At 38.9% G+C, this 17,777-nt stretch overlaps 3 protein-coding genes across 4 annotated transcripts in view; 2 read left to right on the top strand and 1 right to left on the bottom strand.

Moving 5' to 3' along the window:
* Window positions 1-323: 323 nt before the first annotated feature.
* On the bottom strand, window positions 324-4,144 carry LOC122348136 (splicing factor U2AF 35 kDa subunit-like). Its single transcript, XM_043243399.1, is given in 9 exon segments — window positions 324-567; window positions 661-753; window positions 906-1,039; window positions 1,178-1,192; window positions 1,194-1,277; window positions 1,736-1,785; window positions 3,120-3,186; window positions 3,530-3,617; window positions 4,003-4,144. Coding segments are annotated over 9 exon segments (693 nt in total). The 5' UTR covers window positions 4,047-4,144; the 3' UTR covers window positions 324-449.
* A 428-nt stretch (window positions 4,145-4,572) lies between these two features.
* gemin8 (gem (nuclear organelle) associated protein 8) lies at window positions 4,573-7,504 on the top strand. Its single transcript, XM_043243397.1, has 4 exons — window positions 4,573-4,669; window positions 4,877-4,918; window positions 5,042-5,429; window positions 6,745-7,504. The coding sequence occupies exons 2-4, from the start codon at window positions 4,916-4,918 to the stop codon at window positions 6,999-7,001; spliced, it is 648 nt and encodes a 215-aa protein (XP_043099332.1). The 5' UTR covers window positions 4,573-4,669; window positions 4,877-4,915; the 3' UTR covers window positions 7,002-7,504.
* Window positions 7,505-8,408: 904 nt separating this feature from the next.
* gpm6ba (glycoprotein M6Ba) overlaps window positions 8,409-17,777 on the top strand; it is a 41,683-nt gene continuing 32,314 nt past the window's right edge. For both annotated transcript variants that reach the window (XM_043243394.1, XM_043243395.1), the window contains exon 1: window positions 8,409-8,640. In XM_043243394.1, the coding sequence (XP_043099329.1) occupies window positions 8,424-8,640 (217 nt within the window). In that variant the 5' untranslated portion in view covers window positions 8,409-8,423. The remainder of the gene's footprint in view (window positions 8,641-17,777) is intronic.

Raw genomic sequence — 17,777 nt, 5'->3', positions numbered from 1 at the left:
TGTATTATTTTCATTATTGTAAAAAGACAGCAATGGCAATAGTTAACTATAGCACTGCAATATATATATATATATATATATATATATATATATATATATATATATATAAAACAATCTGCCTATTCATACTACAAAGGCAGGAACGTAATTCTGGATATTTTTGTAGTAATAAAACACTTTATCTGTCTCCAAACTGATACCACTGTTTTATGAGAAATTCATAACCAATGAATAGAAAAGCAGTGTGTGACACACCTCTACAACACTGGTTAGACTGATTCATCATGACTAAGATTTGAATAACCCCACACCCACACAAAATGTATAAAAATGCACTTTTATTGAAAAACAAAAAACTGTACACTTAAATAAACAAGTAAGTAACGATGTCATTTCATTGTTTGATGACACTAAGCAACAACGCATGGGCAGCAAAACTGTGTCATGGCTCAAAATCTTCCAGAACGTTCACGATCTCTTGATCTTCTCCTCTCGCGTTCTCGACCTCCACGGCTGCGGTCCCGAGAGCGAGAGCGTCTCTCGCGACATCCTGACCGAGAGCGACGTCTAATGGAAAGATGATTTCTGTTACAACAACAAAAAATGGCAACTTCAATGCAAGGCACAAGACCGGCCTTTGGTGAAGAAGGTTTTCTGTACCTTTTTCTACGACGCCCATAAAGCTCTCTTCTCAGCTCTCGAGAAATGGGTTTCAAGTGCATGAAATTACAGAAACCGCCTCTAGTGCACTCTCTGTGGTGGGACGAGACAAGAAGGTGGAGAAAAGTGGCATCACAGCTTAATATATATGCTGTCAAATAATTAATCACATCCAAAATAAAACCTCAAATGTGACCGATAAACATAAAAGTATAAAGGCACTGAATGAATGAAGTGTGACTGACCCCATCTCATACTGCCTACAGCAGGCTTCTCTAAAGTCTGTAACGGGTGAGAGCTCAGCGTGTATTGGTTGGCCATTAAACCAGCGATTGTTTAAGTCTAATACAGCCTTCTCAGCATCCTCTTCCCTCCGAAACTGTTCAGACAAATAAAACATGTTACACTTACAAAAGTAAATGGTTACACTTTTCCTAGCGTAATTCTATAACGCTGACCAACGTGGCTACATCGTTTAAAATATGGTTCATTACGTAAACCTGTCATTTTACAGTACCTTCACGTAAACGTTTTCCGACCAAATGATCGCCAAGGTTATCGCACACGTTCATCTCCTCAACCTCTCCATATTTCTCCTCCATTTCGGTGAAGACTTCCTTTTGAAAACATAAATGAAGAAGTAACTCCTTCAAAGAACAGTGCCAAAAAGCTGTGCCTTCATTTCCTGACCCTCATGTTGTTTCAGACCTGTATGATACGTTTTGTCCATACAGTGAAAGCCAATGTGGTCCAATGTTGTTGAGACATTACATTCATCCAGGTATCTTCTGTGCTCAAGAAAAGAAAAGAACAGAAACGGAAAAAGGTTTAGAACAACATGTGGGTGAGAAAATGATGAAAGAATCTTCGGGTGAACAGTTGTAACTACTGATGCAATATATGCATTATGCAATATAATAAATGAATCACTGTGAGATCTCTAAAGAATTTATGTGACATTTAAAAAAAAATGAAATGAGGAAGAGCTACTGTAAAATGCCTATGCATCGTTAAAGAGTACAGAAAGACACTGAATCCTGAGGCTCACGGGTCTCATGAAGGAAAAAAAACTTACCTCGAAAAACTCGTCATAATGTTCCTGCATCTCCACATCACTAACAGCACCTAGCGACGATTTTTTAAATATTATTAGAACACAGAAAGGTGTACAAGACTACAATATTTTGATATAAAGCCCCCATAGCATGCAAATAAGAAACAAAATAGATTAATTGGCCCATCATACACCTACTGCATGGTGTTAACCAACAGGAGATATTTACATGTCAAGTCAGATGATCAACACATCATACGATTAAGCTTAGAATTCAGAAAAGAAATTATTTCAGGCCAGCCTGGCAGACACACAGCAAGCCTTTGTATGGATTACATCGTATCTAATCATAATAAGACTCACTCAATACAATGTTTGTGAAGTTTTTGGTTTTTTAATTATGGGATCTAATCATTCAACATTGTTATAGATGCTCTTTATATGTGTGCCAGCCGTAAAGAAGCGTTCAGTGCCGCAGACTCCTGCAAGCGAGCGGGGGGCAACTTACACTGTAAACCATCAGCAGACTGGCTTTTGAGAGTTACGGTATATGTTCATGAGGACAATGGTCTGAAATACAAAATGTGCATCTTTGTAAAAGAAACTCTAAGACCGTTTAGCATCCAGGTCTACAGACCACATGAGATATCAACGTTAGGACAAGAGAACTGGTACGTAAAGACCTTAGAGCTTTGATGAAGCAGACAAGTATCTTCTGTAAACAACCATGTCAGTTAACATACTCTCAAAACAAGGGCTTGATTATATTCATGCAGATCATTCAATATTTTGAACATATGTCGTCACGTACAAATCAAAAACAGTGCGTCTGCTTTGTCAAAGTCCCGAGTCCTTTACTGGAGTCTGCATTCATACCTTAAAATTACACGATAAAATGATCTTTTCTAGGCTAGAATCTACGCAAACCCAGCTCAAACCCCTTTTCAATCAATTTGGTGATGGTTTTCATGCAATCTGGGAGCTTGCCACAAACTAAATCGTGAAGAACCAGGGGGAGATGAAGCCAGCATTCGGCATTGCTTTCTTGCATCTCAGAAGAACGGAGCAGATGAATGCTGAATGCTTTTCCTATTGGTCATTTTTTACTTTTAATTACTACAAGAAATTAGAAACTGCTCCTTCCTGCCAGTATCAACGAATCTGCTAGCCAAACTTGATGGTGTTCTGGAATGAAATCGCTTCCTGGGGCCTCATTTACAAAACTCAGGTACGATCACGCATTCAAATATTTACTGCTTTTTAGAAAAAAAACTATTTTTCGGTTACTTTTTACTTGATGTGTGCACAGTAGGAGTCTATAGTATCAGTGTTAAGTTTTATCTGAATTATCTGGGACAGAAACAGGATTTCTGCTAGCATTATCTTAAGGAAAAGCAGGACTTACAGCGAGAAGCGTCGGCTGTCTGTGCACTGTTTTGGGGGTTACGGTAAATGTTTTGAATCAAGATGGTCTGCAAAGAGAGAAATCAAAACTTGCTGGCATACAATGTACAAACTACAAATGACAAAACTTCTGTTAAAAGTGCAGCATTATAGAAAAACACGTACATGCAAATACTTTAAGTTATAATGTAAAAAAAATTACTTTTCAATAATTGTGTGGCAAGGTCTGACAATACAATAACCTGTCAATTCAGTTACATATTCATATAAGATATATACTTCTTCCACACTAAATATTCTGCATAGCAAGCATTTGAAGTTGGTTTCACGTTAGACATCAATAAATAAATTTGAATTGAAGTTAAATGGAAATGAAAACATACTGGTGTGAAGTTTGAGATTAAAACATACCTGACTGAAAGTTGGTTTATTGTGCAATCTAGAACAGCGATCTCCATGACGACAAGCTCCAATTTTGAAATAAAAGGAGCAGTTGACCCTAGAAATAACAAAAAGGACGTAGACTGCTCCAAGATATGAAGACTATAACAAAGTAACGTTATGGCCATTTACATTAGTTTTAGAACATTTTACAAGGTGTCAACTTTACAAACTGACAAAGCCAAAGTATTATAATCCCAACAACAATACTTTTTTTTATCATTCATGTTAATTGTCAGTACGTTAGATACATTTAAAATGTTTTATAAAACTGCCGGTGTCTGATTGGACTGTTAACCTGCAGCATGAGCAATGCGGAAGCGTCACATCTCACACAAAAACATTGTTTTGCGCTCGGATGTAAAATCTCAGCAGACGCTCGTCAGACAAGCAGGCGTGTTAGTCCGCTAATATCGCACCGTTCAAACTAAATTCAAGCTTACTTGTCTTTTTCTGTACCAAAAATGGATGCAAGATACTCCGCCATCTTGACCGGTTCAACTCGGATACGAATATGCGATCTACGTCATCACGAGCGAGCGCGCACGCTTCCATCTGTAGATGTAGCAGGAGACTTTTTTATTTCTTAATTACTTCTCAGCATAACGTTATATCTCTATTTCTCAGTAGCCTCCTATCTGCCGCCGTCGTCAAATTACAAACATCCCCTTTCTTTCAACACTGGACGTGTGATTAGATGTTACCAGAGCCACCGCTTTACATGCGGAGACTTCGATCTTGCTCAACAATGCGGACGTGATTCTAAACGGAAACTAGTGCTAGCCTATTTATTTACGGCAATATCTAGCGAAGATTAATAAATGCACGAACAACATAACTACGTAAAAACAGTTGTTAACAGACTAAAATTAATGTGCTGTATATGGGGAATAAATAAATATTCACGAAGACACCAAAATAACTGCATGCCTGTACAGTCGGAATAATTTTCCGTTTACTCCAGCTGTCGTAAAACTACGACAATATAACAGCCATTAAATGATTGGCTTACAAAGAGCACGTGGTCGATTCTTCGCACAACAGTTTGCCATCTCCTCCTTAAAACAACTCTGATTCGGCTGATTCTAATGGCAGAGGAAAGCATGAGTGGTGAGAAGAGCGACTAAATAATGCTATTTTAAGTTTAATGTCAAATACGTTTACTTATTTGAGTCTCGGTAGTACGCTAGTCCTGATTAAAGTTTCTAGATAACTTCGTTTACTTATATTATGGCAAAAGTATTCGTTTCCATTGTCCACTGCTCTATTAATGTTTGCTGGTGACCGAAATAAAGCTATTACCTTTCTTTCTAACAGGAACAGAAATAGATTACATTAACTAGTCCCCTCTTCATAATGGTAAGTCTTAAACGTACGTAATTGTTGTACAGCCAATGAAGGCTATGTGATTGATTATATGCATTATGAAACTGAGTGATAAGCATTTTTACTGATTGGTCAACATCAAAAAATATGTTCCAGGCCAGTCCGGGTGATGGAGAGGTCTGGTACGCCCATCCGGTGTACTCTCGCTACTGGCAGCACTACCAGCAGGCCATAAGCTGGCACCAGAGGCATAAGCGGGCATACAGAAAAGCTCTGGAGGTTGGCTACTACCAGGCACTGTATTGCACGTACCCCTCTGCCGTCCAGCGATACTCAGATTGGCATGCTGACGAGAGCTGGAGGAAGGCTCACAGGGACAGAATGACAGGTAGAGAAGAAGAAAGGGAGAACGAGGCCACTGATTCAGACAGTGAGATGGAGAGTTCAGATGAGAGCCAGATCGAGTGTGACATCAGTAACATGGACATCTCAGAAGAGCTGCGACAATACTTTGCCCAGACAGAGCGACACAGACAGGAGCTCAGTAAGTGTGTAACATGTCTGGAGATTTTATATAAAAGCCTTTCATCTGCAAGCCGTTTATTTTAGGTTTCACTCCATAGGACCACCATATAGTTAATATTATTGTTACTATTGCGGAGATGCTTTTAGTTTTTCTGCTGCTGAAACCGTTGTTGGAATGACATTGTGCGGGTCCTCTCTTTTAAATGTAATAATATTATTAAATAACAATTAAAAAGGTTTATATGTCGCCTTTAGGAACTAATGGACCTTTTAGAAATGAAAAGGTAAACAACAAACGCAAGCAAGCAAACAAAAAATGTGTTACACAGTAGAAAACCTAAAAAAAAACTACACAAAGTCAGAGCAAAGGACCACAAATATTAGGAAAAATGCATACCGATGGCACAGACAACCCAAAATCTTCTAAACCCCAATTTGATTTGCTTAGATAATTCTTTTATGTGGGGAAATTTTGGATGGGAGCTTGAAAGGAGCAGTGGTGCTGAGCCAAACTCATTATCCCAGAATGTCCCCACTTCAGTCCTGCGGTCTCTTCACACTGGCCATCTGTTTTACAGATTAAGCCTGCTTAAAGGAGAGGTGCACTCTAATAACTCACCGCAATCGATATTCATTCGTTGTTGAATACTGAGATCTCGTATTTAAAGCACTGGCTGTGTAGAACAATGATTCAGAACAACTGCTGCAGAATATATATATATATATATATATATATATATATATATATATATATATATATATATATATATATATATATATATATATATATATATATATATATTCTGATACGTGATTACTGATGGCAAGGAAAAGTATTATCCAAATTTCTGATGGTTCCGTGTGCGTTCATCAATTTCAATTTTACATATCTTACAGCAAAACATGGATTTACCAATGATAACCGAAACGTCAGTCTTTAGTGCAGGGTCTGGCTTCTGCCTCGATAAAAATTATACCTACTAATAACCACCTACCAATAGTTCCATGTTTAGATATAATAAAGAAAACACAAAACTACATTAATCGTAAGCGAAACTTTATTTAAGCATGGTTTGTATGAGCACAAAAACGTAACCTTTAGTAAAGCAGAAGCGTTTGTGGCGGTGTTTAGACCTGGTTGCACCCGATGTAATCCACTAACCGACCCATGCATATTTGAGTTGACATGGTGGACATTAACTAATGTTTTTCTCATTAAGGTGCACAAACGCCAAAATACCGAGCTTGATCTTGTATTTTTATCTCAAAAAAAGCTTATTAAAAAGGGCACTTATCTGATGTTTGTCGTCGTGACTCATTTCTCTGCTTTGTAGAGGAACAACAGCAGATGGAGGCAGAGCAGCATGACTCGTATGTTCTCGCTGACCAAGACTTGCACAGAGTTTCCTGGCGCAGCAGCCAGCCTCCTTCAGAGCGTCCGGGAGAAAGGAGGACGGCAGAAATGAAGAAGCTGTATGGTAAAGATGCAGCAAAGATTCAGGGGATGGAAGCGGCCATGCAGCTCACCTTTGACCGCAACTGTGACAAAAAGCAGCCCAAGTACTGGCCTGTTATACCACTAAACCTGTAGGACGACCAGACCCCATCATTAGAGGACCACTGGCATATATAAAACAAACACTTGTGTCCTTATAGACCGATAAAGCGTTAAGAGAGTACTTTTAATAAATAATGAAGTTCAGTGTGATTAGTAAAACAGGCTGGGTTCTGCCATTCCCAACTTGCACTCATTTTTATTTGCCATATCTGCATGTAGTGGCGTCCACAAAGTTCTATTTTTGTAAAGTTTCTCATATCGCATAAATGATGGAAGCGCTGCTTGGATTTCAGCGTGGTTCTTTTCATGTAGTCATTTCTCCCTAACTAGGTCATTGCCTCCCCCACAGTCTTTGGTTAATGTGTTTTGTCTGTCTCTTCTTTTTTCATCTCACATGAGCACATGAGACGGTGTTTGCCGGCTTGTTCTCTGGTGCAGTTTTTACATTTTGAAATTTCTCCTTTTGTAATGCAAAGAAGTCATTGTTTAATTAATGCGGTTCGATTTGATTAATAAATGTATTGCACTGAAATGCGTGTGGCTGTGGTGTTAGGTTGAAGTTTTTCCAACCAGGAAAAAAAATCTGTTCCCATGCATCGTCGTTTTTTTAACTTCCATCTCTGGAGATACAATTAGAAAGATAATTCATTTGGTCGGTGCGTTGCTGCATGTTGATCAAGTGAAAAAAGTGGTTACTTGAAAAAAAAAATGGTTCACCCCAAAATTCAAATTCAGTGGAAGAAGCGATGTTATGGACTGAATGCTTACGTTTAAGGTCTGAATGCCTTCATGGATTACTTTTGTTGCAAGCTCGTTTCACAAGACCTTAATGGACTGGAGTCACGCCGATTATTTGTGGATTATTCTGATGTTTTTAATGCGCACATGTTCACTACTACAGAGGATCCACTGGCGAGCGAGTGATTTAATGTTACATTTCTAAAAATCTTTGCTCACGAGGAAATTTTAGTTAAAATGTACAGAGGTTGAGCTCATTTTGTCAAAATAAACTTGCATTAAGTGTAATTTCTCCTACAAACGGTCTCTTATTGTCTTTATGGCAAACTCTGACGCTCCAGATAAGCCATTCATCGTCGACGTTTTCTCCAAAGGCGTTAGGATCCGAGAAATTTGGAGCTTCTCTGTTTGCCCACTTAGTGAGGCCATGCTGGAATAATGCCAAATGGCCAAAACTGAATAGAGTTCCCAGCCTGCCTTCTGGTTGCCATGGTGGTTTTCTGTGAGCATCCGGCAATTTATATTCAGTTGTACTCTCTGGGCTCTGCTCAAGCTCGGCATTAAAGTTCACGATAACATGAAATGACAAAAACTGCATCCGTTCGTCGTGTAACCTATATAAAGGTCATTTTCTTTTGCAATGAGTGAACAGAACACAGCGCTTTCCATTAGCACGAACGAGTACGACACTCTTTTATGGTTCTTGGTCTATGGCTTATGATTATAAGGACTGCTCGGACTCCACGCGCTCTCTACCATCACTGCTCTCAAGGGGTAAAGAGTGGCCCCGTCTGGGGACCCCAAAGGGTGACGTCACCGCAGCGATGGTCCCGAGCCGGAGCCACACGTTCTTTCAGTCGAGAGAAAGTCTTTCCCCTCAGAACACCCGCCGAACGTCCACTAACGCCCCCCGAGCACAGAGAACGCGACATGGGTGAGTGCATGGCGGCCAGGGCATCCTCGACGCCGCCGTTGGGCTGTCGTTTCTCAAAAGAGACTTTACTCTTCTATGAAGTTTCTTTCTCTTGTCGTTTTGAAACGCGTTTAGTTTGCAGCCGCAACCAATGCGTTTTCGTCGAACTCTAGCCGAGAGTAGCTTGTAACATTTAAAATGCGTTTTTTTATTGTGTGCAACTGTTTCAAAAAGTACTTTTTTTCTTCATTTGTTTAACGCGTATTTAAAAGCCACTTTTGTGAACTTCTTAAAACGGTCTTGCATTAAATGGCAACCGATATTTGTTAGCCCGTTATAGAATATATATATATATATATATATATATATATATATATATATATATATATTATATATATATATATTTACCGTTTAGTTTGGTGTTAATAGGCTATCAAGTATTTTATATTTCTCCATATTTTAATGATTTGGGTGTTTTGTTTTAGCTGAGTTCGGCTGTAATAAAACAGACAAACAGAGTCATTAGAAAAACAACAGTCTTTTCATATTTTGCTGCTTTGTGTATTCTTCATGCCTCAGTCAGTTGGAGTGCTATTAATGAGCTTCGCTATGAATCTGTGCTTGTTTATCCTGTACTTATCCAGCATGCAAAATAGAGCTAATTCATGGGAAAGAATTCGTTCTTTCATTTGTCCCAGCTGTGTCCTTGGAATGGTTAGTTATAAAGCACATTCTTTGCCAGCTGTCTGCATCTACCAAGACTGCCGTTAAGTGGCACATCTCTGCTCTGTGAATTCCCCTCAAGAGAGTGATGTTAGTTTTCTATTCCTTCCTTGATGGAGGAATGTCATCCTTTAGAGGACCAGGACCAGAAAGAAAGTGCTTATTGTATGAGTCAGAGCCCAAAGTGACTCCCATTCTCTGTCTCTCTCTCTCTCTGTCTCTCTCTCGTCCTAGTCAGCAAAAAAACTATGGAAACGTTCCTTTAAAACCTACTGTAGATGTTAATAGACATTATATATTATATGTAGTGACACTTGACGATGATTTGCTTGGGCTAATAGATGCATATGGCATTTAAATGTGTGGTTTTAATAAATACGCTGCTTTTCCAAAGAGGACAGATTGTTTTATTCTTGAAGATCACTGAGCTTTCATGCCACTCAACGTCAGTCAGAAGATTTGCAACAGAACTGCAGTACCATGGAATGTCTCATAGAATATCCTCAAGGCCCCTGTGGGCCAGGTTTTTCCATTTATACGTTGACCAAACTGGATTATGACCTGATATGCTCTCTTTAAAATTCAGTTCATGCTTAACTGTTTAGATGGCATTGGATGTGATCGCTAAAAGTCCATTTGTTTTCATAGCAAGTTTAAAACCTTTTTTTTTTAATTAATAAAACCACTTCATTCTGATACTAAAGAAGTCTGTTACTGGATGATAACTCACAATGAGATTATATATCATAATCGAGGTTCGTATATAAAACCACATACGCTTTTCAAAGTCTAGAGTGAATGCTTTCACTCAGTTTTCTTTTTCCATCATTCTTTTCTCCTTCTACCAAAAAAGTGAATGGTTTAAATTAAGTGAGGAATTTGTTCGGGCTTTTAGGCTGCAATAAATAAAAGAAACAAAGAATCAACCTTTCGTTATATACCGACGTCCAAGATTCTAGTCTGTAAACACCATCAGACTTGTTGATATTCAGACTATCGTTCACACCAAGGAAGAAAACTATGATTGTTTTAATAATCATTTTAGCATGACGATAGGGATGTCCCGACCGCAGCAATAACAATAGCTGCACGGAGGACCGATACTGTTGGAACTACGTTTAGAAAAAATATGAACAATATGAACATTGACAGAGCTTTAAAGAGCACGAGCATTTAAAGTAGCTTATGACAAAAATGCGGCACACACTTGTAATAAACTGAACATTATCATCCACTTGTGTATATGCCAATATAGTTACTGTCATATCATTCTTTGTGAACAAGCCTTTACATTGAGAGCTGCTTAGCTTCAAAGAGCATATGCTCTTGTAGTCAGTGAGAGTAATGTCACCTTTCATTTGCAGCATTCGTTTCCAAGCAACAGCATCCCTCTGTGCATAATCCTACTCGCATAATTCCACCTCAGACCTCACAACCAGTGCCATGCCATCACGGTAAAAATCACAGTACAACTCATTCTGAATACGGCTGGGATTCTGCATAGGGGTTGCACAGTACCCAGATGTCACGCTTCGGTACGCACCTGGGGAAAAAAAACGATTAAATTAAAAATGATTTCCCCACCTAGATGTAAAAATACTAAATATTATGTTATTGTTAGTTATATTATTTTTATGTTGTACAATCTGCAGTACATATACATACAAGGAATACAGTGCGACAGGTGACGTGGCTCCTAATTCGTCTCCACTGCTAATTCTGTATGAATTAAATCTTGTTTATCCAGCCTGAAACACCTCCGTGTCCGTTATGCACAGCGCTGCTTCCGCCTCCAAGCCATGGCCAAGTCTCATTTTGTGCGGCATAATAGAAAAGGTCACTGTAGATAACACCACTGTCTTCAATTATAAACTTCATTTCAAACAGAAATTCAAATCACTTATCCAATGACATTTCGAGATATCAAGGGGAATAAGTGACTTTATTTGCTAGAGATGCCCTTTTTCACTAATCCACGATTTTGGTCAGGTCTGCTCTTTATCTGGTAGATTCAGGGAGTTTAAACTTACATAAAAGAACTCTTGGGGCCTGATGTATAAAAATGCTCTTGCGCAGTGGAATAAAAAGTCAACTTGTCATTAATAAAAGCAGCTGGGCCAGCTTAGTGCGATACGCTTTTCATTTATAAAAATATGCTTATAATAAAACTTCATGTATTGAAGCAGAAGTAATCAGCATCCTGGCATTGTTATATAAACATTATATAAATTTTTATATGAATTACATCCAAAAAATACACAGGCGATCAACATCCAGTCATTGTAGCCCTCTGTTTTTCAACCATAATGTAGAATGGCATGGAGATACGTGATCCTGGAACACAAAAAGAGTTCATGAGGGTACATTTTTTGAAATTGAGATTTATACATCTTCTGAAATCTGAAAAAAAAAAAGCTTTCCATTGATGTACAACTATATGAAAGCGGAATCTGGAATCTAAGGGGGCAAAACAGTCCAAATGAAGTTCTTAGTGAGGCATATCACTAATCAAAAGTTTTAATATATTTACAGTAAGAAATTGACTAAATATCTCTATCCTAATGATTTTTGGCATAAAGAGGGATAATCTTGACCCATATAGTGGGCTATTTCTAGTAATACTCAGGCCAGGGTCGCATATAATTGTCAGTTTTCCAATCAGTATAATTTAACTTAATACCATTCTCTGCACTTCTTAACATTATTATTAAAAATGACCACTGATTAAATTTGAAAACTGTTAAACTCACATCAGATACTTTAACGACTGGCTATTTTTCACACAAGACAACGTATCATATCCTCATTGATGCTTTTTCAGAATTGGCAACTCTCACTTACAACAATTACCGTTACAACAAAACCCATAATCTAAATTCTTTCATTACTTTTAAACACTCTGATGCATGTGCTCGGGCATCAGACTTTAATATTTTTATTAATGCCTTTAGAGAAGCATTAAAACTCGGTTAGAAGAAAACCAACCAACATTTTGTACTTTTTTTAAAATTATAACTTATATAATAAAACCCCCTATTCAAATCTCTTAACTGCCTGTGTCAGAATATATGTGCATTGAAATATGTGCTAGGCAACACTATAAGTACAGTACAGCTAGATCTAATCTAAATCATTCATATAGTTATTAATTATCATATCACCGGTTCATTTCTGTATGCTTTGCATGTTGGTTTGCTCGGTTCTTTCCATGGGTATCACCTGGTCTAGTGTGATCGATCACTGTGTATTTATATGTCCTCAGTTTGATCACTTCTTTGTTTGGTATTGTCTTTACTATTCTGTGTAAACCAGTCCTATTTCTTGGCTGCATATGGAGCTGCGTCTCTTCTTCCTTATCCGACCAGCCATGTCAGTAAGCCATTTTTGGGGCACGCTATTGTCACATGGCATAAGAACCAAATTAAAACACATCAGTTTGATTATATGGAAAAAATGTGCTGTTTGTGTTCCATGGGAGACAGCAATGGGTTTCAAATGGCGTAGGGTTGAGTAAATAATGACAGGTTTTCATATCGACAATTATAATTCATAGTTATGACTACTGTTATGTAACAGCTGGTAACCCCAAATTTACTTTCTATGATCATGATTATTACGCATAACTGACATGCACCTCTCTGTAAAGAAAGCAAGCGCATGCAACAGATTAACCAGTTCTGTTTACATTTGAAAGCAGCGTTTTTATTGTGTAGAGTTGCGATTAAAGTTACGTATTGCTTCCGGATATCTTAAAACAGTTTTACTTTGGGAATGAACAGCTTGCCCACTGCTGTGATGTCATCCCGAGACCCCGCCCTTGAGAATCTGGGCCAAAAGGATTATGGGTTTGCAAAGAGGGATTTAAACCTAACAACACAGATCATTTAGAGGGGGTGAGAAGGATATTTTACCTTTATTTCTTGGCCTACTTTAGCTGAACTGATAACTGGCGGTGTACGAGCTGGAGTTTTTGATGAGATAATGATTACTGATCATTCTTGATGCACTGTCACGATTTCTTCCAATCTCACTGTGCAGTTCTCAGAGCAGGAGGTTTAAAAGGAGCCTGTTTAAAAGATCAAGTTCTTTGTTTCGTTGAGAACTGTTGCTGAAAACGAAGACTGTCGCACTGTGTTTTCGATCGATCCCGGGTTGGGAAGAAAAGATTTTAAAGAATGTTGTTAACCAAACAGTTGACAGTAGTGATTAACTTACATAAAATACTAAGTGAGTCAACAGCTACTGCACCACAGTTTAGAAGTATCTGAACTAATTGTGCTACTTCACACTCTTTGGCGCGTTAGCACCGCAGGAACTACGAGCGATTTTAGTTACAGGAACTATGTTTGGAGGAACTAAATTAGTTTGCACAAAATCATCCCAGTACTTTTAGTTCTGGATACTAAAGCTGTGTTAAAGGCCCTATTGTTTCAACACCAGAGCAGAGGAAGACAAGAACGACAAGAACGAAAGCCTTACCTACAGAAGTAGTGTTTTTTTTATGAATCTTTGCAAATCACCTTCCCTTATAATGTGCTAGTTAGCAAGTTCTGCGGCTTGCTAATACAGAACTTGCTAACTATTTAAAGTTAAAGGGGTCATATGAAGCTATTTTAAATTTTGTTACAAGCTGTTAGTGCATAGATAAAGTTGCAAAGACTAAAATCTCAAAACTAAAGAGATATTCTCTATTCTCTATATTATAAAAATGTGTGCTTCCAAAAGAGGAAGCAACTAAAATCATTGGTTGTGTTTACAACAGTTTAACCCAAATATTCAAATGTGATCAGCACATCTTAAGGATACCTGATTCCTGAACCTGACGGAGTGGTCTATGCTGGCTGTGCACAGACACTATAAAGTGGGTCTGCTAGTTTGGAACAGTCTGATGCTTCTGACTCACAATCCTTTAGTAAGTTACATTTTCTTATTAAAAAAGAGTCTGATATTTACTATTCAAATGGGAGTTTTGATCTGTGTCATCACTGTTCTGGCCAATGAGACCTAACCTCACTTCTCAGAATGATGAGCTGTGTAAAAATCAATGCGTTTCTGGAAGGTGGGGCTTAGAGGAGCAACAATAATAATGTACAGTATGTGGAACATAATGTATTTTTTAACCTTAAACTGCACAAACACATTGCACAAAATAATAAGCTTTTTAGCAATATCATAGGACTCCTTTAACAATCTCAGAGAACCTCTCATCACCCCACAAGAGAGAAACATGTACTAAAAATGCTTGCTGTGAACAGAGCTGTTTTTAACAGGGTTGTTGTTTGACACTACTATTGAGAAACATTAAAGGTCCCATGGCATGAAAATTAATTTGATTCATTAATATGAGTTCCCCTGGCCTGTCTACGGTCCCCCATTGGCTAGAAATGGCGATAGGTGTAAACCAAGGCTTAGGTATAATGTTTCGAAAACGAAAGCTCAGAAGACCCAATCTGGAATCTTCCCTTTATTTCGTCATACAGGAAAGGTTACCTTCCCTTTCTCATCTTTGCCCACCCAGAGAGTTTAACAGACAAAAGCAGAGCGATCAAACTGAACACACCCACAATCTGACAGGATTGTTACTATGAGGTGTCTCTAACCGTGATTGTTACTAACTGTGTCTATCTAGTTACGATGAAGATGTATACACTTCAGTTTCATCAGGCAACAAATTTTACAGCTGCATTGTTATTCCAGCTAACTTTACAACTAGTCGCTAAAGTCACAGCAATGCACACATACACACATGCACACAGACAATACTTTATTGAAATTTTTCTGATAAGAAGTATTTTTGACGCTCGTTTCTGTCCAGTCCACTTGTTTGTGTTTTACCATAGTTGGCATTCTTTTTTTGTCTGGCAGAGGCATCGGGTATGCAATCATATTTCTAATTTGAGGCTGTATTACATCGATTCTGGCACCCAACATCAGAAGAAGATGATATTTTAAGCTCCTTATGTAGCCAAATTTGCATTGTTTTGAAAGAGCCGCCTCAGTCTTCACTTTGTTTCGCATCCAGCTATAGTGCTGACATAATTGTGACATTGTTAAATTTGATTGAAAATCAGAAAAGAGGCTCATGAATAGTAATTAGACAGGCCAAATCGACCTGTTTTTGACAGAGCTCCTGACAAAGGAGCTGTAGACACATTGAGATGGTGTTTGTTACTTATAACACAAATATATATTCTTAAAGAGGTCAACACCTAAAATAAAACTCCAAAAAGGTGCATGACATGGGACCTTTAACTGAATTATATTATATACTCTTCATTTAGACCCTAAATAATCACATCAACTTTCCCTTTAAAATGTTTTGGAACAACTGGAGGTTAATGATAAATCATTTTTAGGTAAACCATTCTATTAGTTTTTTTTTTTTTAGACTTTAATAGCTAGATCGAAAAGAACCACAAAATGATATTTTCTACATGCACGTGTAACAGAAGATGGTTTCCGAGCCTTCTTATTTGTCTCTTTCTTACTCAGTTTAGACAAAGCCACAACTGACAGCTGATGACACGAGCCTGTAAAGTTGCACATAATCATGGATGCTTCTGAGGAGTAAAACCCACCCAAGCTGTCAGCCTATTTAGCCTGTTTTAACCACTTGGATTAGAATAAGGCATGAGCTACAAACTCAGTTTCTTGTTTGAATTTGTTTTGTGCACACACCTCATTATGTTAGGGATAGTTTTTTTGTTTTATATAGGTAAAGATTATTACACATATTTTGGTTGTATGCTATGCTAAGTTTGAAATAATGGAGTATTTTAAATTATGAAGAAAACATTGACACTTTTGTTGTTGTTTGTATCATAAAGTTTGTGAATTTTTATTGAAATTTATGTGTATGGCTCAAGAATAATTTCTTATTATTGTTATTATTGAAAATCGTTGTGCTGCATAGAGTTTTGGGATAAAGTAAAAAAGAATTTATTCAGTATGAGCACATTAACTGGGTCAAAGATGAACAAAAAGGACATTTTCTAATGTTATTTCATATAAATGCGGTTCTGCAGAACTTTTAATTTTTCAAGGAATCATGGAAAAATGTATAATAATCTCCAAAAAAATATTAATTTGGCTAAAACCCAAGCTAAAAAACATTAAACACTGGGCTGCGGGCTGAAAACCCGAATGTGAACAAGCATGTTTTGTTTGGGGTGTTTTTCATGCATTTTGGCATTTTTTTCATCGTTGCATAAATAGCCAAAATGTGCTTTTTAATGTTTTGTCTTGCTTTTCAAATAAATTACAAAAATCTGACAAGAGGCCGGAGCCCACTGCAACTGACGAGCTATCTCCACAAGGATTGGCAGAGCTGAGGATTGCTTTGGAGCCAGAGCATGTGACGTCAGACCAGGTGCGAGATCCAGCTACAGAGTTCACCACGCTGGAGAGATTTAATAGACTGGGAAACTGAACTAGTCCTGCCCCTTTCCCCTCTCCTTCATCTCCGTTAGTCCTGTCCAGCTGGTTACTTTCAGGCCAGAAGAGGTTCCCGATATTCCAGTGCCTGCTCCTCAAGAGCTCCCTCAAGCCCAGAGGAGATTCAAAAATCCCCGTCCTCTGACGTGTTTCAAACATCTCGACACCTGGCTCCTGTCAGCCCCGCTGCTCACCCTCGGCCCACCGACTGTGTGCTGGATTCGCCACGGGTCTGCCAGTCTCCATCGGCATGGCTGGAGGATCCCTCGACTCTGCTTCCGAGTCCCGGACTCTGCCTCGTTCATTTGACCCATCGGCCTAGCTCCCTCCTCTCCACTGTGGCCCGTCAGTCCACCAGCTTCACCGTGCTGTCTTGTCCCTCTGGCTCCACCTTGGTCTGTTTTCGACCATCTGCCACCTCAGGACTCTACTCCTTCGGCTATGCCTCATTGCTCCATCCCTGCAGCTCTGTCAGGCTCCTCCTTCCCTACAGCTCCACCTCAGTCCACCGAATCCCCGTCTCCACATTGGCACCATTTGCTCCACCTTGGCCCCCCGTTTCGATCTGTCCCATCGACTCTCTGTGTCCACCTCAGGCTCCTCCTCCACCTGCTCTGCCGTCATCGGTCGGCCCTCTGGAGTCTTCATCTATACCTCCAACATGGCTTCTCCGTCTGTTGGCTCACCCGTGGGCAGCCATCATGGCTGTGGCCTGAGTCCTGCCTGGCTCCACCTGCTCCTCTCTCCATCTGAACCACCCTGGACTCAGTTAGTCTTCCTTCTCCTTGGGTTTTCGTTCTCCAACAGAAACTCCTCCAGTGTTGTCTGCCTACCTTCCTGCCAGCCCTTTGCCATCCTCTGTCACCATCCCACATCCTCTCCTTAGTCCTCCTCCATACTCTCCTTCCAGGAGGGGGGCGACATGTTTTTTTGTGTATTTAAATTCCTCATGTAATCTGTGACCGAGTTTCTGTCTCCCGTAACCATGGCATTTAGGTTTA

The sequence above is a fragment of the Puntigrus tetrazona genome, chromosome 7, assembly GCF_018831695.1.
Source record: "Puntigrus tetrazona isolate hp1 chromosome 7, ASM1883169v1, whole genome shotgun sequence".
Taxonomy (NCBI): Eukaryota; Metazoa; Chordata; class Actinopteri; order Cypriniformes; family Cyprinidae; genus Puntigrus; species Puntigrus tetrazona.
The sequence above is the reverse complement of the archived record's forward strand: the minus strand, read 5'-3'. Positions and strand labels throughout refer to the sequence as shown.